At 48.8% G+C, this 25,387-nt stretch overlaps 1 protein-coding gene across 5 annotated transcripts in view; it reads left to right on the plus strand.

The window, feature by feature from the left end:
* The window catches only part of MED12 (mediator complex subunit 12), a 1,704,158-nt gene that overhangs the window by 331,544 nt on the left and 1,347,227 nt on the right, over positions 1–25,387 (plus strand). For all 5 annotated transcript variants that reach the window (XM_069612388.1, XM_069612385.1, XM_069612387.1 and 2 more), the window contains exon 13: positions 1,816–2,045. In XM_069612388.1, the coding sequence (XP_069468489.1) occupies positions 1,816–2,045 (230 nt within the window). The remainder of the gene's footprint in view (positions 1–1,815; positions 2,046–25,387) is intronic.

Consider the following 25,387-nt stretch of genomic DNA (forward strand, 5'->3'; position numbering starts at 1 on the left):
CAACACCTTGCCGCTGCTGAGCACTTCTCACAGGAGGCCATCACGTGGATCAAATCCTTTTTGTACAGTAGGACCATGAGTCTTCTCTACCACAGCCGCTGCCGACCCGATTGCAATTACTTGTGGTGTGCCACAAGGTTCTTGTGTCTCACCAATAATGTACAAGATTTTCACAAAGCCACTGTTCGACAACCTGGCCTATCTGGGTGTCACCTACACTAATTATGCAGATGACACCCAGATCCTCATTCCTCTGACGGGCGATTATGGTAAGGACACTGCTTTAGTGAACAAAATGTACTTAATCATTCAGGCATGGATGGCTGCCCACGGCTTATGCCTGAATGACGATAAACCAGAACTCCTAATACTCGGCTCGGAATCCAACCTGAGCAAACTTAACCAAAATGACTCTTCTTTCAATATTGATGAAAACACTATCAAAGTGGTAAAAGAGGTCAAAACACCAGGCTTTTACCTTGACTCAACTCTCACACTAAATAAACAAGTGAATGCCATGTCATCCTCTACAGCATATACTTGCAAGCTGATCAGGCTTACAAACCCTTTCTCTCTAAAGAAATTTGCATGATTTTAGCCAGAGCCCTTATCTTGTCCAAGTTGGATTACTGCAATTCACTCTGTTTAGGAGCAAGTAAGTGCATTGTTAAGAAAATCCAGATTTTACTAAATAATGCGCTCAGATCAGCTTGCGGTATTCCTCGGAGAGAGCACATCTCGAACCTAAGGAGACAGAATAGATGGCTCTCTATTAATGACAAAATTAGGCTCAAAATTCTCTCCCTTACCCACAAATGCCTTAATCGTGCTGCCCCACGTTACCTCTCAGAAGAAATTGTCAAGAAATCCTACACCCGCCCGACTAGGACCGCAAACTCATTCTGTTTGGTCGTTCCTAGATTCAAACTAAAAAAGGCAGGGGGAAAGTAAAGTAGTTTCCCGGTCATGGTGGCACAGCTCTGGAACGCCCTCCCTCAGTCATTGAGAGAGGATCAACCCTTCTTGCATTTTAGGCGTAATATCATAAATTGACTTGTTTCCAAAGACACTTGACCCATCTATGACCTGTCACGTGCAACGTTCTCATTGACATTGCAACCGTAGCCAACGACCCTTATGACATTACTCTGCTGACATTGTTTTTTCTAAATTAATCTTTATGTACATATTATCTGTTCTCATCACATATAACGCAATTGTAACATAACCTTTTGCAAATCTTTAGGTACATTCTTATTACGTATACCTTAATTGTAACGCAACCCTTTGTAACGCTTTATGTACATACTATCTGTGCTTATTATGTATAAATCAAACTGTAACCCTTGTAACTTTCAATTGCAACAATGTAACCTAAGCCTAATGTATGCTTGTATTCCTGTGCAAATGCGCCCAGATACCTTCGGGTTTGCAAATCGATAAACAAGATCTCCAGTTTATTTTGTAAACCTCTGTATTGGACATCCATTTGGTCTAGTTAATACTGTGACTCTTTGATCTAGTCTGTCTCCTCTACTGTACCACTTAAGAGTTGACTGACTGCTTAACCTCTTCCCCTGAACACTGGTCTGAGATCCTCCATCCTAACATGCATTCATGGACAGTGATGGTCAAAACTTTGAGGTAGTTCTGTCGATGGTTGTATTTACATCCTTCAAGATCACTGAAGGTCATGGAAAAGAGCATTTGCTTGTCTTTAGTTATAGTTTTCCTTTCTCCATTCTCCTGTACTCCATTGTATGCTCTATTAGCCTTGGTTTCAAATGTTTTGCCCTCTTCTGTCTTCCTTCACAGCTGACCCCAACTGCGAGAGCGAGAAGGTGGAGTTTTTTAATCTTGTGTTGCTCTTCTGTGAGCTCATCCGTCACGATGTTTTCTCTCACAACATCTACCTTTGCACTCTGATCTCACGGGGTGATTTGGCACTGGACTCCCATGTACCACGCCCTCGCTCACCATTCGATGATACGGGAGAGGACCAAGACCGAAAGGAGCCTGAAGGAAATAGCAGCATCAAACTGGAGGTAAGGATAAACTGTTAGGCAAGATTGTATGCAGTACTCGTTGGGTGCACTACAACAACCCTGACCTCCTGGCAATAGGAACCCAACCTTTTGTCTAAGTCTGGATTACACAGGTTGGTAGTTTGGTTGAGTAGCCAGGCTTATCTCAAGAGGGGTCAATGTGAGCTGTAGGGGAGTTAGAGATTCACAGTGACAAGTATTCAAATAAACACTCAACAGGTTTCTTGAATAAACAATTATTAATTTATTGATCAGTCAGTTAATATAAGCCTTCTTCAAAAGGTTGCAATATAAAAGCAACACATAAATACACTCAAACTACCCACTCTTAGTTTCTAAATCAGTAAATACCCTTTTGGGATGGCCCACAGTCACAACCTACACCCTCAGATGACTTCAATAGCTAGGGTGGTGGGGACATTAATATCTTACTGTTGCATTTAGAACATTCTTAGGAATTGGTCAAAGGAAAAGGTTATTAGAATAAGAAAGAAATCACAAATATTCTTAAGCAGGCAAATACTTCTGTATTCTCGAAGCAGCGTCATTCAGTGTAATAGGCTAAGCCAAAGTCAATGGGCAAAAGTCTTATATGGGCTGAAGCACTTCTGGTAGGTAAGTAAGCAAGGTCTTTGCACAATGCTTTAGAAGGCTTTGAAGAAAGGAAGAATCAATGTAGGGCCACAAGCTGGTTAGGCTTGTGAGTAAAGAAGCTGCAAACAACTCTACAACAAGGTGTAAGTTCTCTCGGACTTTACAGTACCTTTGGGATTGAAGAAAAAGTGCAGCCGATGACTTCTGTTCCTGTGCAGCTCTGCAGATCTCACTGTTCCTAGGCCTCAGTCATGGGGACAAGAGGGAGGACTTCTGGGGACACCTGCACTGCAATGGGACGGTCACCGCTCGCAACAGGCAAACTTCAAACAATTGGCACTTCAGTGTTTCAGCTCCTAGTAACTAATAGCAACAAAGTGGTTTCTGGCTATCGAGATGGGCTTTCCTTGCTTCTGGGGTCCTGCACTCTGTTGAGGGGGCTCAGGCTTGGTCAGTCCTGCTACCTGGGAGTCCGTAGGATCCTCCTGGAGCTCTTGGCCAGCTTAAAAGCAACACACATAATCTGGTGTTCCTCTCCCTGACGTTTCGGTTTCCAGCAGCAACTCTGTGGCTATGCAACCAGCTCTGAGAGAATGTCCAGGTGGTTTACCTTGAGGTTGATTGGTCCCACCAACTCAAAAAGTTGTCCTTGCAGGGGCTTCTCTGTTGATACGATTTTGGAGTTTCAGCACAGCAGCTGGGTTTCATCGGGCAAATCAGTGGTCCAGGAGTTGTAGCAGGCGTCCTTTCCAAGTTCTTCTTCGATTCCTTCATGCAGTGGTCGACTCTGCCTTCCAAGCCAAAAGCCTCTCCTTTTATTTAGTTCTCTTCCATTGATTCCAGCCTAGCTGCCACTCACCCAGCATGGTGGATGTCCTTGCTGGACAGTCAGCCATCCATTCATCAGAGAGTGTATTTGGGTATCCTAGGAGACTAAGCACGGGGTGTTTCGCGGCCCTCCTTCACTTCCTGCCTACCCCAGACACCGTGGAGCCAGAGGCGGGCTTCACTCGTGAATCCCGCCAAAGGCAAAGTGAACAAAGGGACCAAACCTGGTGTGGCACGCAGAGCAGGGGCGTTGCTAGGGGGGGCGGCTGAGGGGGCTATAGCCCCTGATCTTTTGGTTGTAGCCCCGGATAGAATCTCAAGAAGGACCTTTAGGCAAAGAAATGGCGAAAAAAGAAGACCACGGCCATTTTCACAAAAATGGCACCTTTTGGGTGCTTTACTGCAGCTGCGAATGCAGCGTGCCGTAAATGCACACCGTGGTAGTTAACAGTAAACCACTGCCACCAGCCATTCATCGAGGGAAGGGTAACATAAAAATGTTACATGAGAAACTAGACAAAGGGGATTCTAAGTAACCCCTCCAGCACCCTATTGTAAGATGGTGTGTGCTGGGTCTAGAAAGTTACAAATGTAAGTAAAGTCAATTTCACTTTGCTGCTCTTGGAATCCGTAGTTTATCCAAGAGGGGGACTTCCCTGTGTCACTGCACTGAAGGTGCTGTGTGACGCAATGTAAAAGATGATGCCTACGGAGTTCGTCAGACTCCACAAACAAAAGTAACAGTGTTCAAAAATATTAACATATATGAGAGAGTGGGGGGAAAAAGGATCTCTCTCTCCAGGTAATAAAATCAAGTCCTCAAAATCCAGTAAAGTTGCTGGGGGGGGGTCTCTAAGGTGGAGGGAATTAGCACATTTCTGAGAATTCTCCCCAACATGAACTTTCATGTTGCATAGGTTCTGCAGCACTGACTAGGCATTGCGGGGGGCTAGGAGGATCTTTCTCTTCAGTGTCTCACTGCTCATATACTGTAGCACTGATTCACCATTGCTATTTATCTAGCACTGACGTGACACTGTTGGAGGGGAAGGTTCAAAATGCTGAAGTGACTTAAAAACCTTTACTGAAAATCTTTATATGCTAGTCTGTGTTCTTGGTTGGTATAAACCCAGCGTGTCAAGTTGAGTCTTACGCAGTTTCTCTGGCACAAGACTTTGCTATTCTCAAGTCCTGTGATCTCCTTCCTTCCCAACTTGGGGAACCGTGTAGCTGCACTGGGCAAAACCGGAATCCCTGGCGTTTGCCAGAAAATCATAAGCTGCTGTTCTAGTCCCCACGCCTGAACATTTTCCTTTTGTGAAATAGTAAACTGATCCGATGCCCTAGTGAGTCTTACTCTATCTGACCCTTGTATGTGAAACCTTATGCCTCTCATGGAGGGGTGCCCCAAAGGTATTCAATGTTTCTCTCGTTGATGAACCTCACTGTGTTTACGCCACAGAATGGTGGCAGTTATCTTATTATGAAATACTTATAACTATCTTACAGTTTTGGAACAGAAATAGTGTGTTTGTGATTCCCCAGCATTGGATCTTTCATGGATTCACATGCTTTGAATATTTCCCATCGTCGGGCTTGGAAACCTTGGTAACTTTAACTTAGCATTTTCCTATGTAAAACTATGACACTTCAGTGTCCTATCAGCATTCTTTTTGGGTGCCGCAGGCTACACCAATAGGACGTCTGATATGAATAGCCCTGCCCCCATGGCTTCCCTTCAGATTTCAACTGTCTCCAAACTGTTGGGATCACCTCGTGTTTCTCTTCGTGGTTTGCACATGCTTTTTCGTATCCGGCCAGTATGCCATCCTTGGCCCCGAAAAAATCTCTTTTTATGCCTTGTGCTACCTGTGGCCTAAAGAAGGTGTTTGAAGGGGATGTCATACGGATTGTCTCTACTGTCTATACCCCCATCATTCGGCAGATGCCTGCGAGATATGCCAAGGCTTTTCGTAGAAGACTTCGAAGGACCGCAACCGTCGGCTTATCTGTTGGCTGAACGAGGATAGTTACCAGGCTTCGCAGGTGGGTACGACCCGGTGAAGCCAGTCTTCGGTGACGGCGGGGCAGGCCCCTGCGCACTGGCAGGCGGTGTCGGCAGAACCCCCTGCTATGAAGCAACGGTCGGACTTGCCTTTAGTCGTAGGTGGGGAGAGGTAGCAAGTCCTCTACGTCCACGTCACATCACTGGAAAGTGGTGGGTGTCTCTTCGCTGCCCAAGTCGGATCGGCTGGACAAGTCGAAGGTGCCCGGTGGTAGGCCCGAGAAGTCGAAGGCAGCGGACAAGCAAAGCCGATGGTGTCTTCCTCCTCGAAGCACTCCTAGTCAAAAGACCATTTTATATTTTGTTTATATGTATAGCTCGCCTAGCCCAAAGGCATCTGGGCGCATTTCTTACAAGGTTAGGTTAGGTTACATGAGTATACAGTGGAGCATGGACATTGCATTTTACATATCCAAGTTACATATACGACACCATTTTTACATATCCATTTACATCCAGTATATATTTACAGTGGAAATCCACAAGCAGGCGTAGCACAAGAACAGAGAAAAAGCATGAGTAGTTATGGGCTATATGTCTAGTGTAGGTTTGGGAGGTCCTGTGCTGCAAGCCAGGTTTTAGTTTTGCTTCTGAATGAGTGGAAAGACGATTCAGATCTGAGAGGGTTAGGTAGCGAGTTCCACAGCCTGGCAGCCAGTACTGGGAAATTGTACTCCCCGCTTTCTGCAGCTTGAACCTGGGTAACAAGAGGCAGTGTAATTGGGCTGCTCTGTGAGGGTAATCAGAGGAGATAGTTGTGAATGGGTTGCACAGGTATTTCGGTGCTTGGTTGGCGAGACATTTATGCGTAAGTGACAATGATTTGAGAGTGTTTCTTTGGGTAATTGATAGCCAATGTAAGCTTCGTCTGGTGTCAGAAATAGGATTCTTTCTCTGAATGCTTAGAACTGCCCTAATGGTATTTTGTGTTACTTGTAACTTATTTAGGTTCTGTTGACTGGTCCCTAGGTAGAGCGCATTGCAGTAGTCTAGTTTCGACAAGAGGCTTCTAGCAAGGGTAATGCAATTGACGGAGGTAAGGAACGGACGACAGGCAGTGATACGTTTACAGGTGTAGGCTGTTGATATTATGGCATTGGTTTGTCTCGTTAATGATAGTGTGAAGTCCAGATGTATACCTAAGGTTTTTGTGTCATAGTAAAACATTATGATGTTGCCATCAATGATAAAGGATTTGAAGGCCGGATCTAGTCTTGAATCTTGGTTGGGATCCAAGGAGGAGTAGCTCTGTCTTATCGTCGTTAAAACAGAGCCTATGTTGTGCCATCCAGACCTGGATGACCGAGTGTTAGGGAGAAGTCTCTGTTGAGGCTAATTTCCCAAACCTAGTGAGTCCCCCAGCAGCTTTGCTGGATTTTTGGGTTTTTTTTTCTCCTGCTAAGAGTTGGGACTCTTTTTCTCCCACTCTTAGACATGATTTGAGAATGTTTTGACTGTAAATGTGTTTTATGGGCTATGGGGTCTTTTACTCCATAGGGCTTCATGTGTTTTTGGTATGTGTGTTACACAGCACCCTCAGTGCAGTAACACAGGGTTGTCATAGTGACCCCCCAAACACAGACTCCATACCCTGGGACTGACCACTGTCTCCCAGGGCATGTAAAGTCACCATTGGCTTTACTAGTCTTAAATTGTGAACAGAACCAGTACAAACCATCATATTGTGGAAGTACTGGTAGGGGTAATTCGATTGCCCCTGGGTCTGTTTTCCAAGGGGGCACTGTCCAGTCCCCCCTTTTCGAGTTTCTGGCTGGTGGCAGTGGATACCACGCGAAATATTCCACCGTAATATTTCCTATCGGATTTTCCCATTCTTTATAAACGCACCACTTTTTGGTGCAATGTTAAAGATACCGCTGGGTTATTTATTTAATATTAATTCCCCGGTTGGGTATTTTTGCCAGGACTCAGTTTTAAAATGGCGTTTCTGTTCGCCTCTGAAACTCTAACCCAAGTCGAGCCCTTTGTTCCACTTTTTGGCGGGCTTCTGCACAGAAGCCCTCCAAATGGTGCCACTCTGTCTGGGGTCTGTCTGGGGTGTACTCCCGGTATTTCGTCTTTAAAAAGCCCAATGGCAAGTGGAGGCATATTCTAGATCTTCGGCAACTAAACCGGAATCTGCAACGCCTGAAGTTCAAGATGCTCACACTTGAGGATGTCATTCACTCTGTGCAACCGGAAGAGTTCCTGGCGTTTAGATCTGCAAGACGCCTAATTTCACATCCCGATGAGGCAAAAACACTGCAAGTTCCTGCGTTTTGTGGTTTGGGAAGATCATTACCAATTTCGTGTCCTCCCCTCTACCAGGACATTGACAAAGTGCCTGGCTCTGGGGCTGCCTTCCTCTGCAGGGAAGTCCATCATGTGTACACTTACCTGGACGATTGGTTGGTAAGGGGGTCTGTCGCCGGAACGGAGTCTCTCATGGCGACCATGGACCTGTTGCAACAGCTGGGATTCACTGTCCACTTCGAAAAATCCTATCTGATGCCGTACAGGGAGTTGGTGTTTCTGGGGGCTCAGTTTCTTATCCAGGACAATCTGGTGAAACTTTCCAGCGAAAGAGTGGTGAATTTGTGGTCCAAGGCGGGCGAGTGGGGCCATGGTACGGTGTTCTAGGTCCAAAGTTATGTCGCTGTTGGGAGCCATGGCGTCATGCATTCCGCTTGTTTCAAATTGCCGCCTGTTCATGAGACCAGTGCAGGAATTCCTCAGACAGGTAGTCACAGAGTTGAGGGTTGTGGTCAGACAAAGTGGTTGTTGCCCAGGGGCTGGTGGAAGCCCTTCGTTGGTGGACTTACACAGACAATCTCGTATGGGGCATACGCCTGCTGGAACCAGAGTTTCAGATCACGATCATGGCAGACGCCTCCCGGGGGAGTGGGGAACGCATGTCGAAAAGTCACAGGTACAGAGTCTTTGGTCTCAGGAGGAGACAGATTTACATATCAACGTACTAGAGTTGAGAGCGGTGCTGTCATGGTTATCGGGCCAAGAACACAGGGCCTGGTTGGACACAGGCCTGGCGCCTTCGGCACCAGGCTCAAAAATAACAGACAAGAATTTATTGGGGACAAAATGCTTTTATTGTAAGCATAGCACCTCATTTAACATGGAAACTTTCATTGTGTACTCTGGGGTGGGGCTGCTATTCACTGGTTTGCCTTGCACCTGCTGACTCACTAGGAGTGGCAGGGTGTGGCAGGCAAGCCAGGCCTAGTCGGCATGCCCACGCTCGCAGCTATATAAGCTGCTCCAATCCACGAGGCAGATGATTCGCATTATTCTGCACATCCATGCATCGTAACGCTCACAGCCGCCAGGGATCTGAATTTACCTTGAAAATCCTGCCTCCATACTTAGCATCTGGGGAATCAGCTCTCGCCTGTGCACGTCGTCTTCACGTCTTCCGGAGCGACAAACTCTTCGTCTTGACACCGGAGCTCACCTTCACGACTTCGGGGACGCTGAATTCTTCTTCTTCTTGACACTGCAGCACTACGCGCTTCCCCGCGACCGCAGCACCTGCAAGAAAAAAGCCAAAAGCCAGGTTGAACATTAAAAAGACATTGAGTTTAAGGTTGCGCTCCCACCACATATTGCGCTTTCCCTTAAACCATCACTTTTCGAGGGGATTGGGTCCTCCGACGTATTCCATATCTATGACAGTAATCACCATAGCTGTGCTGCTTCGGAAAATCTTTCGCGTCTTCGTCCTGCATAGATGACATCGATATGCCGTCCTCGTGGACCTCCTCCGACGGCCGACGTCACCAGATGTTACAAGTAGGACGCACGACGCCCGTAGCCTCAGTTCAGTTTTATCCGCGAACGTGTTCGCTTCGGAGATCTCGGCTGGCCTTGACTCTTTGGAGTTCCTGTTCTTTCGGTTCTTCGAACCTGTTCGTTTTGTGAAAGTATTATCTGGATGTCTTCCTCTTCTTCCACCCCGCGTCCCGGCTTCAAGAAGTGTGGAGACTGCGGGTCCAAGATGTCGGACTCGCACACCGCCTGCCTCTGGTGCCTCGTGGAGGCCCATGACACGGATGATTGTGTCGTCTGCCAGTCGCTTATGTCCAAGGCCTTGCAGGAACATAAGAAGAAGCTGACGGTCGGTAAGGTGTCCAAGCCCCGGAAGGCGAGGTCCACTGGGCTTTCGACGGACGATTCGAGGGGTGACTCTCCGCATTGTAGTCGTACGTCTAGGGGTCTCGCTCCCGGAGTGGGTCCCGCCACTCCTCTGCCTCTTCGAGGCACTCCCGGAAGTGCTGTCATCGGTCGCCTTCCCCGTCCTCATCTGAGGACTCCGCCCATCAGCGGGTTTCTTATCCCACCAAGTGTTCCTCTCCGGCAGAATGGGCTTCCCTCGGGAAGAAAATGTTGGCGATTCTTGAATCGCAGGGCACCGGTCCGTCCACGCCTCCGAGTGGGGTCGGCCATGACCGTACTAGAGACACAGCTCGTACGCCTTTAGGCTCGGGTGGTCGGCACGATTCGCTGGAGAGGTCCCGCTTGGACAAGGGGAATCGTTCTAGTCATGCCTGTTCCAGGTCCAGGTCCCGGTCCTCGACGCGCTCGAGCCTGTGTGCACCTGTGAAGTCTTCGAAGAAGACATCGACGGCGGTGGCGCTGAGTTCGTCGACGGACTCTCTCGAGGCTCCGCCTTCGAGGAAGTCGTCGACGCCATCAGCGCCCAGGCTGTCGAAGGACACGCTCGGGGCTCCGCCCTCGAAGCCTGTGTCGAGGCTGTCTATGCTGTCGGTGCCGCACTCGACGCCGATTCACTCAACGCCGATTCACTCAACGCCTTTCGAGGCTGTGGTGTCGGAGGAACCCCGTGGCACGGGGGAACCCCCTAGAAAGGCTCTGGCCAAGGCAAAATGTCTTTCTCCGGTATTCTTTGCCCCCTTTCCAGCCTATGGAGTATATTTCCGAGGTGGAGGAGGGTTCTGAAGATGGGTTGGTTCCGGACACGGTGCCAGATGAGATTCTTTCTGGTCATAGCCAGAACGAGGGCTTGCGTCAGTCACTGCATGACGCCAGTGGTCTGGACACCTCTCCGTAGGTGGAGTTCTGTAGGCCTGTGCCTGGCACCCATGCCGACTCATAGTACCAGCGCCTTATGTCGAGGGTCACGGATTACTTGGGGTGGTCGGCGCCCCCAGTTGATTTTGTGCATGATGACCTTACGGATATCCTCGATCAAGGTCCACCCACTGACCCGGTACTGCCATTCCATATGGCTCTGCAAAGAAGGGTGGCAGCGGCTTGGACTGCTCCGGAGAGTCTCCCGGCAGTGGGCAAGTCTTTGCCGCAAAACTACCGCCCAGCCAGTAGTGACCCCTGCTACTTGACCACGCACCCCACTCCGGAGAGTTTAGTGGTGCAGGCGGCTACGGCCCCAGCTAAGCAGGCGTTGTATCCTACCATCCCTCCTGATAGGGACGACAAGTGTTTTGATGGCTGGGCGAAGAAAGTGTTTTCTTCAGGGGGTATGGCGCTTCAGGCAGCCAACTCCATATGTGCCTTGTCTCGTTTCACACACACTCTGTGGAACTGTATTGCCTTAGCGGGTGAACATATTCCCGAAGGGGACGAACGGGATGGTTTTCTTGCTATTATTCAGGATGGCAAGGATGCCATGTGAGTCCGTTCAGTCGGGTTTGGACATGGCAGACTGTGTCAGCCGGTCCATGGCGGCGAGCACCGTAATACGCAGGTTTGCATGGTTGAGGAAGTCGGGGTTTGCTCCTGATGTGCAAGCCAGGTTCCTCAACATGCCCTTTGATGGTGAACATCTTTTTGGCAGCAAGGCTGACGAGAGCCTTGAGAGGTTGCAGACCTCCAAAGCTGCAGCAAAGTCGTTGGGCGCTGCAGTCCGCCAACCTCTGCCTTTTCATCCTAGGGGACAGCAATGGAGGGGAGGTTCCTTTCGTTATTACTCATCCTTTAGTAAAGCGAGAGGAGCTGCAAGTCAAAGGGTCAACCGTAAGCACACCAGAGGTGGAAAACAGGGTACTCGAGGTGCCAAGGCCGCGCGTGCAATTGCCTCTTTGCCCTCAGGCAACGCCGCAGTCGCTTCTGCTCAGTCATGGGGCCCATGCTTCGCCGGTTGGGGGAAGGCTGGCGCAGCATCTTGTAGAATGGCGTGCCATTACTTCAGATGTGTGGGTTCTGGAGATCATAGCCCACGGCTACTGTCTTCCTTTCCGGCAGAGGCCTTACGACAATCCACCAGGGAACCTCTCTTTGAAGAGTCTGAATCCGCTCCTTGCGCAGGAAATTCAATCCCTGCTGGAGAAAGGTGCCATAGAACTGGTGCCTGTAGCGGAGGGGAACAAGGGATGGTATTCCCCTTATTTTGTGATTTCAAAGAAAGACGGGGGATTGAGACCCATCATGGACTTGCGCGGTTTGAACAAACTCCTCAGGAAGGAAAAGTTCAAGATGGTTACTCTTTCTCAAGTCCTCCAGGCCCTTCAACTTCAGGGCTGGTTGGTGTGTCTCGACCTCAAGGACGCTTATTTTTATGTGCCGATCCATCTCAAGCACGAGAAATACCTGAGGTTCGCGGTTGGCGACTCGCACTTTCAGTTTCGGGTCCTGCCGTTCGGATTGACCTCTGCCCGAGGGTCTTCACCGAGCTCATGGTTGTGGTGGCAGCGCATCTCAGGAAAGAGGGGATTCACGTCTACCCCTACCTGGACGATTGGTTGATCAGGGCGCGCTCTCCCGAGCAAGTCCTGGATCATCTGTCCGTCACCTGCCACTCCCTCCACAAGCCTGGCTTCTCCCTCAACTTAAAGAAGTCCCACTTGACGCCAACTCGGAGGCTCCAGTACATCGGAGCAGTGCGCGACACGTCCCTGGGGCAGTGTTTTCCTCCCCAGGTGAGGGCTCATCACATTCAGCAGATGGTACACAAGTTCCAACATGCCCAGAGTCTCCCAGCGTTAGAGTTCTTGAGGTTGCTCGGCCTCATGGCATCCTGCATTCTTCTGGTGTCAGAGGCCAGGTTGCGGATGAGATCTCTGCAATGGGCTCTATAGCTCTAGTGGTCCCAGTCCTCCGGCAGGATGTCGGACCCCGTTCAGGTGCCGCCCTCAGTCGCCCAGGATCTTTTGTGGTGGGCCGACGAAGGCAATCTGATGCAGGGGGGCTCCATTTTGGCTACCCTGGCCGGAGGTGACGATCGTGACGGACGCATCCCTCATGGGATGGGGAGCTCATGCCAACAAGCTTGACAGTCTGCGGTTGTTGGTCTCCGTCAGAGTCCAGATTCCATATCAGACTGTTGGAGCCGTCGGGCTTGCCCTGAAGGCTTTTCTGCCGACTGTGTCGAGGAAAGAATGTCCTGATTCTGACGGACAACACAGTGGCCATGAAGTACCTCAACAAAAAGGGGGGGAGGGTAGGGTCACTTCCTCTGCGCAGGGAGGCGATGCAGGTCTGGTTCTGGGCCTTCCAGCAGGAAATTTCGAACTCGGCAGTTCATCTGGCGGGAGACAAAAACGAGATGGCGGACGCTCTGAGCAGGCAGAGCAGGATCTCTCACGAGTAGGAGCTGGCTCAGGAGATTCTCCTGGAGATCTTTGCCCTTTGGATGACCCCTCAAGTGGATCTCTTCACCTCCAGTGTCAACTGGAAGTGCGAAAGGTTCTGCTAGCGGGACTTTCCTCCAAGAGGAGCCTTAGACGCATTCTTCGTGGAGTGGTCTTTCCCACTGCTGTACGCGTTTCCTCCAGTCCCTGTCATTCCGCAAGTGCTGCAGAGGTTACGGAGGTTCGGTTCCCAGATGATCCTCATTGCTCCGCCATGGGCCCGGAGGATGTGGTACCCGGACCTTCTGGACTTGTCCATCTGCCCTCCATGTCGTCTTCCCTACCGAGACGATCTGCTCTCACGGGAGGGGGGTCAGGTTCTCCATCCAGAAGTCAGATCCCTCAACCTTCACGCTTGGTTTCTGAAAGGTTGAGGTACAAGGATTGGGACCTCCCTGAAGACATGATGGAGGTGTTGCTTTCGGCCAGAAGCCCTGCAACAAAGTCCCTGTACTGTTGCCATTGGAGGAAGTTCTGCGACTGGTGCAGGGTTAGGAATGTGGATCCTTTTTCATATGACATTCCTATGGTTCTGTCTTTTTTGCTTTCTTTGGCCCTCAGGGGACTGCAAGTGGGTACCATCAAAGGTTACCTGGCGGCGCTGTCTATATTTAAGTGCTCGTCTGAGGAGTGTTCTTATTTTAAAATCCCTTTAATTTCTCAGTTTTTTAAAGGGCTCATTAATGTGTTTCCTCTGTCACTTTTCCAGGTGCCCGGTTGGGATCTGAACCTTGTTCTCAAGTTTCTAATGGGTGCTCCCTTTGAGCCTTTGCATTCTTGTCCTTTGAGACTGTTAACCCTTAAAACTGTGTTTTTAGTTGCGGTCACTTCCGCTCGCAGTGTGAGTGAGTTACAGGCACTTTCAGTTAAGCCACCCTTCACTGTGTTTCATAAGGACAGGGTTGACCTCAGAGTTCGTCCTTCCTTTCTTCCGAAGGTGGTGTCAGAATTTCATTTAGGCCAGAAGGTTATTCTTCCGGCATTTTATCCTCCTCCACATCCTGGTAAGGAAGAGGAGAGGCTCCATAGGCTCGATCCTAGGAGAGCTTTAAGCTTTTATATTTCACGCATGTCCCGGGTCAGAGTGGGCGATCAACTCTTCATTGGTTACGCTGGAAAGCGTTTGGGACAAGCTGTGACTGAGCAGACTTTGTCTCGCTGGATTATTCTGGCAATTTCTGAATGTTACCGCTTCACGGGTAAGGACCCACCGGTCTGCTTGCGGGCCCATTCTACCAGGGGTATGGCTGCCTCTACTGCCCTGCAGAGGGGTGTTCCTATTAGTAACATCTGTGATCCAGCCACCTGGGCTTTGGTCCATACTTTTGTACGTCACTACTCCCTCGATTCTATCCATGGGCAGGATCTGGCCTTTGGCAAGGCGGTCCTTTACTCTGCAATTTGATTGGGCATTCTAAATTTGTATATTGTAAATTCTTTTCCCACCTCTTTACGTTGGTACTGCTTTGGGAGTCTGTCATAGATATGGAATACATCGGAGGACTCAATCCCCTCGAAGAACAAGTTACTCTCTTACCTGGTAACGTTCTTTCGATGGGATGGTCCAACGACATATTCCATATCACTCCTTCCCCGCTACAGAATTTCTTATGCGATTGCAGCTTACGTTTCCGCAAGGCTTTCTGTGGTCATACTGGCAGACGATTGGTGGCACACGTTCTGGGAAAAAACTACAACTTAGGCTACGGGCACCGTGCGTCCTACTTGTAACATCTGGTGACGTCGGCCGTTGGAGGAGGTCCTCGAGGATGGCGTATCGACGTCATCGACGCAGACGCCGAAAGATTTTCCGAAACCAGCACAGCTGTGGTGATTACTGTCATAGATATGGAATACGTCGAACGGACCATCCCATCGAAAGAACATTACCAGGTAAGAGAGTAACTTGTTCACCTGTTGTCGGACATTGCGGTTTCATCTATCTTCCTCCGGACCGCGTTCCACACCTCCAGAGCTGCCGTTGAGCTGCAATTCCATCTATTGGGATGAAAGCCAAATAGAAAATGTTATTCAGGAAATAACAAAATCGAGAGCAATAATAATACAAGACAAAGCGGAAAGGGGAAAAACAGAGAGGAAAAGACGAGAGACAATCAAGCGAATAGTCGCAGCTGGACTGGACTGTTGCTCACCAGGGATCAGTGAAGGAACTAGATCCCATCAACAAGCGCCCCTGCCAGAAGCAGCAGGACAGAGAGCTCACCATCAATAAATACCAGGTGAGCCGGTACATGCCCACAGAAATCGCACCTTGGGTAGAAGGGTTTGCGAGGTACCATAGTCACCGAGCAGCGCACTCATCATTTCTCATATCCGCGCAGGAGCAGAGTCACCAATTGTCAGAGATCCGGCGGGGGTGATCACATTCCTGGGAGGGCTGCAACCGTGCCCCAACGCCTCCGCTGAGACCAGGTGATCATAACAGGTGCACTGGGCTCTAAAGTCGTTTCTACCTCACATTCAAGGAAGTACCAGTGCAGAGTGATATTGGTAGCCCTGTTCTGGCCCAGGCAGGCGTGGTTCTCAGATAGCCTTCATCTGGCTGTAGGAGAGCCATTTTGTCTAGGAGCGGACCAGGATCTTGTTAGGCAGAGTCCTGTGCAGTTCCCTTGGGGACCACTGCAAAAAGATTAAGACTACAGGAGTAAGCAGTAAACCCAATTGGTAGCAGCCTGCACCACCCAGATTTACCTGGTAGCTGTGGCTGAGCAGCCAGACTTCTCTCAAGAAGAGTAGGGCAGTTTATAGAGTACACACAATAGGGCTAAAAACACAGTAGAGCAAACGAACACTGACCAGAGCTTTGCATCAAAAGTATATAATTATTTATTTAAAACACACTTTAGGCAATACACTAGCATTATAAATCAAAAGCAAGTTAAAACACAGTCAGGTAAAGTATAAACACCTCCCTTGATAACTATTAGACAAGTCAGAGTTAAAACACCACGATTTGTTAAAACAGATGTGAGCGCGTAACCTAGATGGCACTCCAATAGTTAAAGGGAGAGAAAAAGGCAGGGCATAAAAATAAAACAATTCCCAACACTTTTAGAAGTTCAAAGCAAGGGAGTAAAGGCAGTATACACTGTAGAGCCAAAGTTCATAGGCCAGTCCCACTTTAAATGGAGCAAAGCGAAATGTGCCCAAGATCACACAGTTTAAAATGCACTAAAAGTCTTTGCAGAATGTTCAAAAGAGGCTGGGGTGATTCAAGAAGTAAAGTTAGGTCTGGGGCCAACCCAGTTGGAAAGCCAAGGATTTAAGGGTCACCTTTAGCAATACGTGGAAAGGGAGGCCAGGCAGAACACTACCTTAAAGAGAGAGGAGGCTCCAGCAGTGGCAGTTGCTCCTGGCAGTGGTTGAATTTCATTGTTTCGACCAGGGGAAGAGAGGATCTCGTTGAGGAGGAAACTTGGAGTTGTTGCACTGCCCAGGGATGAAACCAGCCACGGAGTTCATCGATTAAAAGGTGCGTTCCTTTTATTTGCGGTCAAAGTGGTGAATTCTGGCTATCCGGCCGCCGGGGTGCTTGGCACGGGCGATTCGACCAAGAGACGTCTTTGGAAGGCGAAAGGTGCGAACTGGTTGATCCCACCAGGGGAAGAAGACTCGTCCAGCAGAAGATCTTCTCTTGTTGTTGGGAAAGTGGTGAGTTTGTTGCAGCAGGGCTCCACCGGTGTTGTCGTCATTGCAGATGGCTCAGCTTCTTCCCTCTTAGGAATCTTAGGTCCTGTGGCAACTTCTGAAGTTCCAGTCCCAAAAGCCCTGCTTTTATGCAGATAAACTCCCAATCAACAGCCGAGCTGTCACTCACACATGCTAAGTGGTGAGCCGGGCGGTTCACTACTGGGCCAATCGGAACAGAGTGCGACTTGAGTTGCTAAGGCAACGCAGTCCAGGGTGCCACACATCCAGTGGAACCCAGACAGAGTGGCACCATTTGGAGGGCTTCTGTGGAGAAGGCCGCCAAAAAGTGGTACAAAGGGCCCGACCTTGGTTAGAGTTACAGAGACGGACACAAACGCCATTTTAGAAAAGAGTTCTGGCAAAAAGACCCAACCGTTGATTTAATATTAAATAAATAAACCAGCGGTATCTTTAACATTGCACCAAAAAGTGGTGCGTTTAAAATCAATGGGAAAACCCCATAGGAAATATTCCGGTGGAATATTTTGCGTGGTAACCACTGCCACCAGCCAGAAACTCGACAAGGGGGGACTGGACAGTGCCCCTTGGAAACAGAACAAGGGGCAATCGAATTAACCCATTCCAGTACTTCCACAATATGATGGTTTGTACTGGTTCTGTTCACAATTTTGCACTAGTAAAGTCAGTGGTGACTTTACATGCCCTGGGAGACAGTAGTCAGTCCCAGGGTATGGAGTCTGTGTTTGGGGGGTCACTATGACAACCCTGTGTTACTGCACTGAGGGTGCTGTGTAACACATACACTAAAACCAGATGATACCCTATGGAGTAAAAGACCCCATAGCCCATAAGCACAAACAAAGTCTAAGACATACCCCAAATCATGCCTAAGACTGGGAGGAAAAGATCTCACTCTTAGCAGGAGAAAAAAACAAACCCCAAAAATCCAGCAAAGCTGCTGGGGGACTCACTAGGTTTGGGAAATTAGCCTTATAAGAGAATTCTCCCTAACAGATCTCCTGTCGCAGGACGAAGGCTGAGTATGGCATCACGATCCGGCATCTCTCATCCTGGCTGTGTGGCTCCTGACTACGCCGAGTTCGGTCATTTAGGTATCTCACAGGAGTGTCGGAAGATCCTAGAGGCAGCAAGGGCCCCTTCTACCAATGTATCGTATGGTCGTAAATGGGCAAGGTTCTGTGCCTGGTGTGAGGAGCATCCAAAAGTGCAGCCATTGGACGTCTCTCCGCCCAGGTTCTCCCGTACTTGTTACAGCTTGCGCAAGGGGGCCTGGCGTTGTCATCGATCAAGGTGCATTTGGCTACAATTTCTATGTTCACAAGACGGCGACATGCTACTCCCCTCTTTAGTGATCGTTTGGTTAAGCACTTTTTGAAAGGACGGTTTCGAACATTTCCCCCGGCGAAGAGGTTTGCACTGGTGTGGAGCCTCAATGTGGTTCTCTCTGCTCTAATGATGCCGCCATTTGAACCCATGTCGACGGCTTCCTTGAAGTTTCTCTCATGAAAAGTCACATTTCTGGTGGCGATCACGTCAGCCGGAAGTGTCAGAATTGGAGGCACTGGTCGTTGAGGAGGTTTGAGGGATAAGGTTCTCCTAGCTACTAATCCGCACTTTATCCTGAAAGTGCCATCAGCATTTCACAAACTTGCTTCCATTGCCTTACCCGCGTTATTTGCTAATGCGACCACGCCGGCAGAAATGACCATGCATTCTGTGGATGTTAAGAGGGCATTAAAGTTTTATTTGAACCGTACTCAGGGTTTCCGGAGGTCGAAGCAGCTGTTTGTGGCATTTGGTTCCTCCAACGAGGGGCTATCCATCTCCAAGCAGGGACTGTCCCTTTGAATCTCCTCTACAATTTCATTTGTCATGTGAAAGCTGGCTCATTCTACATGGTACACAGCGTCGGTGGCGACACTATGGTCTGGTATACCACTTGTGGACATTTGCCAGGCGGCTTCCTGGGTGGTTCCGCATACCTTCACCAGGCACTACTGTCTGGGGCAACATGTGGAATATGTGCAGGTCGAATGGGCAGTCCTCCAACGCCTGTTTCAGTAAGGTAGGCCCAGCAGCTTCAGGGGATGTTCTGTTTTACCTTACTGTTTCTTTATGATGCCTGTGGTTACATGTCATTTGTGGGGTTCATTGTCGTGTCTTAAGGCATGGGGGTGTGGTTTGCCTGTCATGCACCTCCAAGTTGTCATACTGCTATATAATTTATTCACAGCATGTGAATCCATGAAAGATCCAATGCTGGAGAAGGGAGTTATTTCTTACCTGTAACTCCATTTTGAATGGATTGTGTCCTCCAACGTATGCTTCATCTTAGATGTATTGCATCCAGCTTCAGCTACTACTGAAATTTTCCCTTGGCAGAGGGCGCCGTGCGCCGATGTCGAGTTGAGGTCCCTCGGAGGCCTCCGTCGAGGGTGACGTTATAGGGTATACAAGTAGCACGCGCAGCGCCCGTTGGCCTCTGTACCGATTTTACGCAGTACGTGTTGCTTCAGAGACTCTGCGCGCCTCAAGTAGTTCTGTGACACAGTTACTGAAGATATTCGATATGTCATTGTCGTCAACCCCGCGTTCGGGATTCAAAAAGTGTAAATCCTGCGGTTCGAAAATGTCCATCACGGAACCGCACCATGAATGTTCTGGTGCCTCAGTGAAGGCCACAACATGGAGGCCTGTACGAAGTGTCAGGCAATGACGGGGAAGGCCTTGCGAGAGAGGAAGGGAAAACTGCAGGTAGGTCGAAACCCTGACCGAAAAGCCTCTAGCGTCGAGTCGCGGTCCCGTGAGGAGAAATCTCCTCGAGGCAAAAGCATTGGTCTAGGTCCCGAAGTGGTTCACACCGCTCTTCGTCTTCGACGAAAAAGTCCAAAAAAAGACACCACCTCGGACGAATCCCTGAAAAGAATGAAATGCCCCACAAAACATTCTTCCTCCGAAAAATGGGAAGCATTCAGAATAAAAATGATGGAGGTGTTTGAAAAGGCTAAGCCTCGGTCTGCGCCTTCTTCGGAAGCCGGCCGGGAGCGTTACCGTTCCAACACTCACACGCCCTCGAGCCCAGGTGATCGAAGGAGAAAGGATGGGGAACCCCCAGGACGCTGAGCGAAAAAGACCGCTCGAGTCGACTGTTCGAGGTCACCGACGCCGTCCGGAACCCGACACCTCGATGGGTAAGTCTTCGAAGAGCGCCTCGAAGCCAGCTCTGTCTATGACCACTATTTCATCAGAGCCATCGACGCCTTTGTCGATGTAGACCCCGAAGTCCTCGGTGCCAAATAATCCAAAGGCTCCAACTCTGCCAACTCAGCCAGAAGCTGTCAAAATAACAGCAAAAGAGAAGGCTGCAAAGGCTGTAATGCCTTCAGGTTCCACTGATGCACCTCTCCCAGAAAAGATTTTTAAACCTCTTCCAAGGAAAGACTTTTTCAAATCCTTAACTTCAATTTTTGAAGAACAGGAGAGGTCTGATGAGGAGAATGTTCCTTTTGGACTGGAATATGGCACCCCAAATGTCCGAGAATGCCTGATTTCTGAGGAAAGCAGAATTAGGGATCTGGTGGAAACCTTGCATAATGCAAGTGGAATTGATGCTTCATCTGAAACCGCTTTTGGCAATCCAGAACCAGGGGAACATGACAGTCCCTCATACAGACAACTAATGACAAAGGTGGTCGAATACTTAGGATGGGCTAGACCACCAACTCAGTTCTTCCAGGATGATCTGACCGATATATTAGATCATGGTTCTACCGAAGATCCGATCTTACCCTTCCATGTAGCCTTACAAAATAGGGTGGCCAAAAATTGGGAGACCCCGGACTCTATTCCTCTGGTGAATAAGTCTCTCACTTCAAAATACCGCCCTTCCAGTAGCGACCCCGGCTATCTAAGCACGCTACTCCTCAGAGTCTGGTGATCCAGGCAGCCACAGTTTCAAGTAAGGTGGCATACTCTTATATCCCTCCGGATAGGGACAACAAGCGTGTGGATAGTTGGGCACGCAAGGTATTTTCAGCTGGGAGCATGGCGTTAAAATCGGCCAACTCCACATGTGCCTTGGCAAAATATTCGTACACTCTGTGGGAGTGCATTGCAATGGCTGTGGAGCACATACCAGAAGGGGATGAAAGGGAAGGATTCCTAGCCATTGTTAAAGATAGAAAGGAGGCCACGCAGCAATCCCTTCAGTCTGGATTGGACACTGCAGATAGTGTGAGCAGGTCTATGGGCACTAGCACAGTAATGCGCAGATTTGCGTGGTTATGGAAGTCTGGTTTCGCACCAGACGTGCAAAACCGTCTTCTGAACATGCCCTTTGACGGTTCTCACCTTTTTGGTAACAAGGCTGACGAGAGCCTTGAGAGGTTGCAGACCTCAAAAGCGGCTGCCAAGTCTTTAGGAGCTGCTATTAGGCAACCTCCGCCTTTTCGTGCATCAGGACAATCTTGGAGGGGATGTTCCTATCGTTACTACTCCTCATATGGAAAGGCGAGAGGAATGGCCAGTCAAAGAGGCCAGAAAAAGGCCACTCGTGATGGACGAGGAAAACATGCAAAGCCAGGCCCAGCTGCAGCCTCTTTACCATCAGCGGCCGCAGCAACCGCCTCAAAACCACTTTGAGGACTTGCATCACAAGACACCTGTGGCTGTCACAGCATCTGCAAGAATGGCGAGTCATTACTTCAGATGTTTGGGCTCTAGAAATAATAGCCCAAGGTTACTTACTGCCTTCCTTTTCTAACGCTAACCCCAAAGCAATCCACCAGGGAGACGCTCTTTAAAGTTTCCAGACTCGCTCCTACAGCAGGAAGTCTAAACCCTGCTGGAGAAAGGTGCTATAGAACCAGTACCTCTAGCGGAGACGAACAAGGGATGGTACTCCCCATATTTTTTTATTCCCAAAAAGGACGGAGGACTGAGACCCATCTTGGACTTAAGAGGCTTGAACAAGCTCCTCAGGAAGAACAAGTTCAAGATGGTCACTCTTTCTCAGATCCTTCAGGCCCTTCAACTTCAGGATTGGTTGGTGTCATTGGACCTCCAGGACGCTTATTTTCATGTGCCAATTCATCTCAAGCACAGAAAATACCTGAGGTTCGTAGTTGGCGACTCACACTATCAGTTTCGAGACCTGCCATTCAAGTTGACCTCCCCCCAGAGGGTCTTCACCAAGTTAATGGTAGTGGAGGCAGCGCACCTCAGGAGAGGGGGGGGGGAGATTCACATCCACCCCTACCTGGACGATTGGCTGATCAGGGCACGTTCTGCTGAACAAGCACTGGATCATCTGAAAGTCACCTGCCACTTCCTCCACAGACTGGGCTTCTCCCTCAATTTCAAGAAGTCACAAATGACACCTTCCCAACAGCTCCAGTACATAGGGGCTGTACTAGACACATCCTTGGGAAAGAGCTCGCCTCCCAAGTTAAGGGCTCTAGACTTTCTTCAGATTGTTTCCAAATTCCAAAATGCCCAAAATCTCCAGGCCTACAACTTCTTAAGGTTGCTCGGCCTCATGGCATTCTGCATCTTCCTAGTGCCAGAGGCACGCCTGAGGATGAGATCCCTTCAATGGGCTCTAAAGACTCAATGGTCTCAGTTCTCAAGTCAAATGACGGATCTTCTTCAGATTCTGAACAAGGTTCAGCAGGATCTTCTGTGGTGGACTTGCACAGAGAACATCCTAAAAGGAGAACATTTTTGGCAACCACGGCCAGAGATTACAGTAGTGACGGACGCCTAACTCATGGGGAGGGGAGTTCATGCCAACGATCTGACAATCAGCGGTCGTTGGTCTCCATCGGAGTCCAAACTACACATCAACCTTTTATCAGACTAGTGCTGAAGGCTTTTCTGCCATCTGTCAGAGGATAAAATGTCCTGATAATGACGGACAACACAGTGGCCATGCATTATTTAATCAAAAGAGGAAGTGTTGTCTCTGGTATTGAGCAATTCAAGAAGGAATCTCTTTAACGGCAGTTCATCTAGCCGGGGAGGAGAATATGACGGCAGACGCTCTGACCAGGCAGAGCACGGTGTCCCACGAGTGGGAACTGGCTCAGGAAGTCCTTCAAGAGATCTTCGCCCTTTGGGGAACCCCTCAAGTAGACCTGTTTGCGACTGGAATCAACAGGAAGTGCGAAAGATATTGCTCAAGAGAAATTCCCCGGAGAGGAGCCCAATGGGACGTGTTCGTGGTAGATTGGAACTTCCCACTACTATACGCGTTCCCTCTGATTCCCGTCATTCCTCAGGTCATCAGGAGATTGAGACGGTTCGGAAACCGCATGATCCTAATTGCCCCGGATTGGGCCAGGAGAACGTGGTACCTGGACCTTGTAGACAAGTCCATCTGCCCTCCGTTACGTCTTCCTCAGAGAGAGGACCTTCTCTCACAAATGGAGGGCCAGGTTCTCCATCCAGAGATCAAGACTCTCAACCGTGATGCTTGGTATCTGAAAGGCTGAGATACAAGGATTGGGACCTTCCAGATGACGTCATGGAGGTGTTGCATTTGCCAAGAAGGCCAGCAACAAAATCTCTATACCGTTGCCGTTGGAAAAAGTTTAGCAACTGGTGCAGAGAAAAGAATGTTGATCCTTTTCTATGTTCTATCCCGGAAGTCTTGTCCCTGGCACATGGAGGCCTAAATGTTGGGATCATAAAAGGTCATCTTGTAGCTCTTTCCATTTTCAAGTGCTCTTCAGAAGAATGTTCATACTTTAAAATTCCTTTGATAACACAATTATTAAAGGGACACCCTTCCCAAGTCCCAGTTTGGGACCTTAACCTGGTTTTAAAGTTTTTAATGTGTGTCCCTTTTGAACCCTTGCACACTTGTCCATTAAGGTTAACATTGAAAACCGCTTTCCTGATTGCTTTAACATCTGCGAGAAAGAGTGAGCGAATTGCAGGCGCTGACTTCTGGGCCACCCTATACTGTGTTACACAGGGACAAAGTGATATTGAGGGTTAAACCCTTGTTTTTGCCTAAAGTTGTGTCTGACTTCCATTTAAATCAGAAAATGATTCTGCCCGCGTTCTACCCTCCACCTCATCCCAGTAAGGAGGAGGAAAGATTACATAGACTGGATCCGAGAAGAGCTCTAAGCTTTTACATTTCTAGGCTTTCCAAGCTTAGAGTGGATGATCAACTTTTCATTGGCTACACCGGAAGGAAATTGGGTCAATCGGTGTCAAAACAAACCATATCACGTTGGATTGTGCTTTGCATTTCAGAATGCTACAGATTGGCGGGCAAAGACCCACCAGAAGGTTTAAGGGCCCATTCTACCAGAGGCATTGCCTCTTCGACAGCGCTTCAAAGAGGTGTTCCCATAAAATCTATTTGTGAAGCAGCAACTTGGTCATCGATGCACGCTTTTTGTAAATTCTATAGTCTGGATGCTTCCCAGTCTAAAGAGCCTGCTTTCGGTAAAGCATTGCTATATTCGGCCATATAATAATAATAAAAATCTACTCCCTCCTCCCAGAGAGCTTTCTACTCTGCTTTGGGAGTCCATCTAAGATGAGGAATACGTTGGAGGAACATCCAGTCGAAAGAACGTTACCAGTTGGTAAGTAACTTGTTCTTCTCCAGCGTTAGCATCTTTCATGGGTACCCATGCACCCGCTGGCCGCCCCTGCAGGCAAACCTTTGTTAGGATTTCCTCTGTTGGAGGTTAAAATCTGAAGGGAAGCCGCAGGGTGAAGGTGAGAGGCCCCCAAAAATACAAATAATTCTCCCAATGAAGTCCATCAAGACGCATCCCTGGAGGGAATGAGACCAACACCAAGTGCTGGTTATATGAAAAGGCTTTATCTAAAATAGGGCAAGCAGAATCTACTCTGCTCAAGCCGAGAGCCCTCTGCAGAAAACATGTTACAAATTACTTTTATACAGCAATATCGTCATCGAAGAGAGGGAAGGCCTAAGGGGCACATGATCAGTCGGGATTGGTCACTAAGGGTGAACACCTATAGGTGCCATAGGGTCGGAGAGCTGTGGTTGGTTCAGGAACAGGTGGTGTTGGGATGGTGCTTCTCGGGTCAATCGGTCAGCTGGGCCCATCGAATTGGCATGTGGAATCAGCAACTTGTTGTGCTGTTACATATTAAATAACCCTTTGACATTTGCCCTTGTGGCCACACATTCCCATTCATTCACTACCATAATCTGCTTGTCCAGCGAGCTCAGAGGCCTGTGGGCTTAGACACATAGAAAAACGTGCTTCAAGTACAGGTTAACTTATTATTGGGCATAGGTTAAGATATAGTCATTAAATGCATCGCTTGACCTGTTGAGAGGCAGACTTAACTGTGTGTTGATACAATTTGAGATATACTGGCTAAAGAGGTGAAACTTTCGAGGTCACTGTGTGGTCTGGAATGTCCACCTGATAAGCAACTAAGAAGGCTCTAAATCTACAACTGGAATTACACATTAAAAAATAGGTCACAAGAGGCACATACCATCTCGGTCACAAGTCTCATTGTGGGGGGGTTAGTGGTCGGTT

This window comes from Ambystoma mexicanum, chromosome 5p, assembly GCF_040938575.1.
Source record: "Ambystoma mexicanum isolate Mex_15411 chromosome 5p, UKY_AmexF1_1, whole genome shotgun sequence".
In the NCBI taxonomy this organism is placed as follows: domain Eukaryota; kingdom Metazoa; phylum Chordata; class Amphibia; order Caudata; family Ambystomatidae; genus Ambystoma; species Ambystoma mexicanum.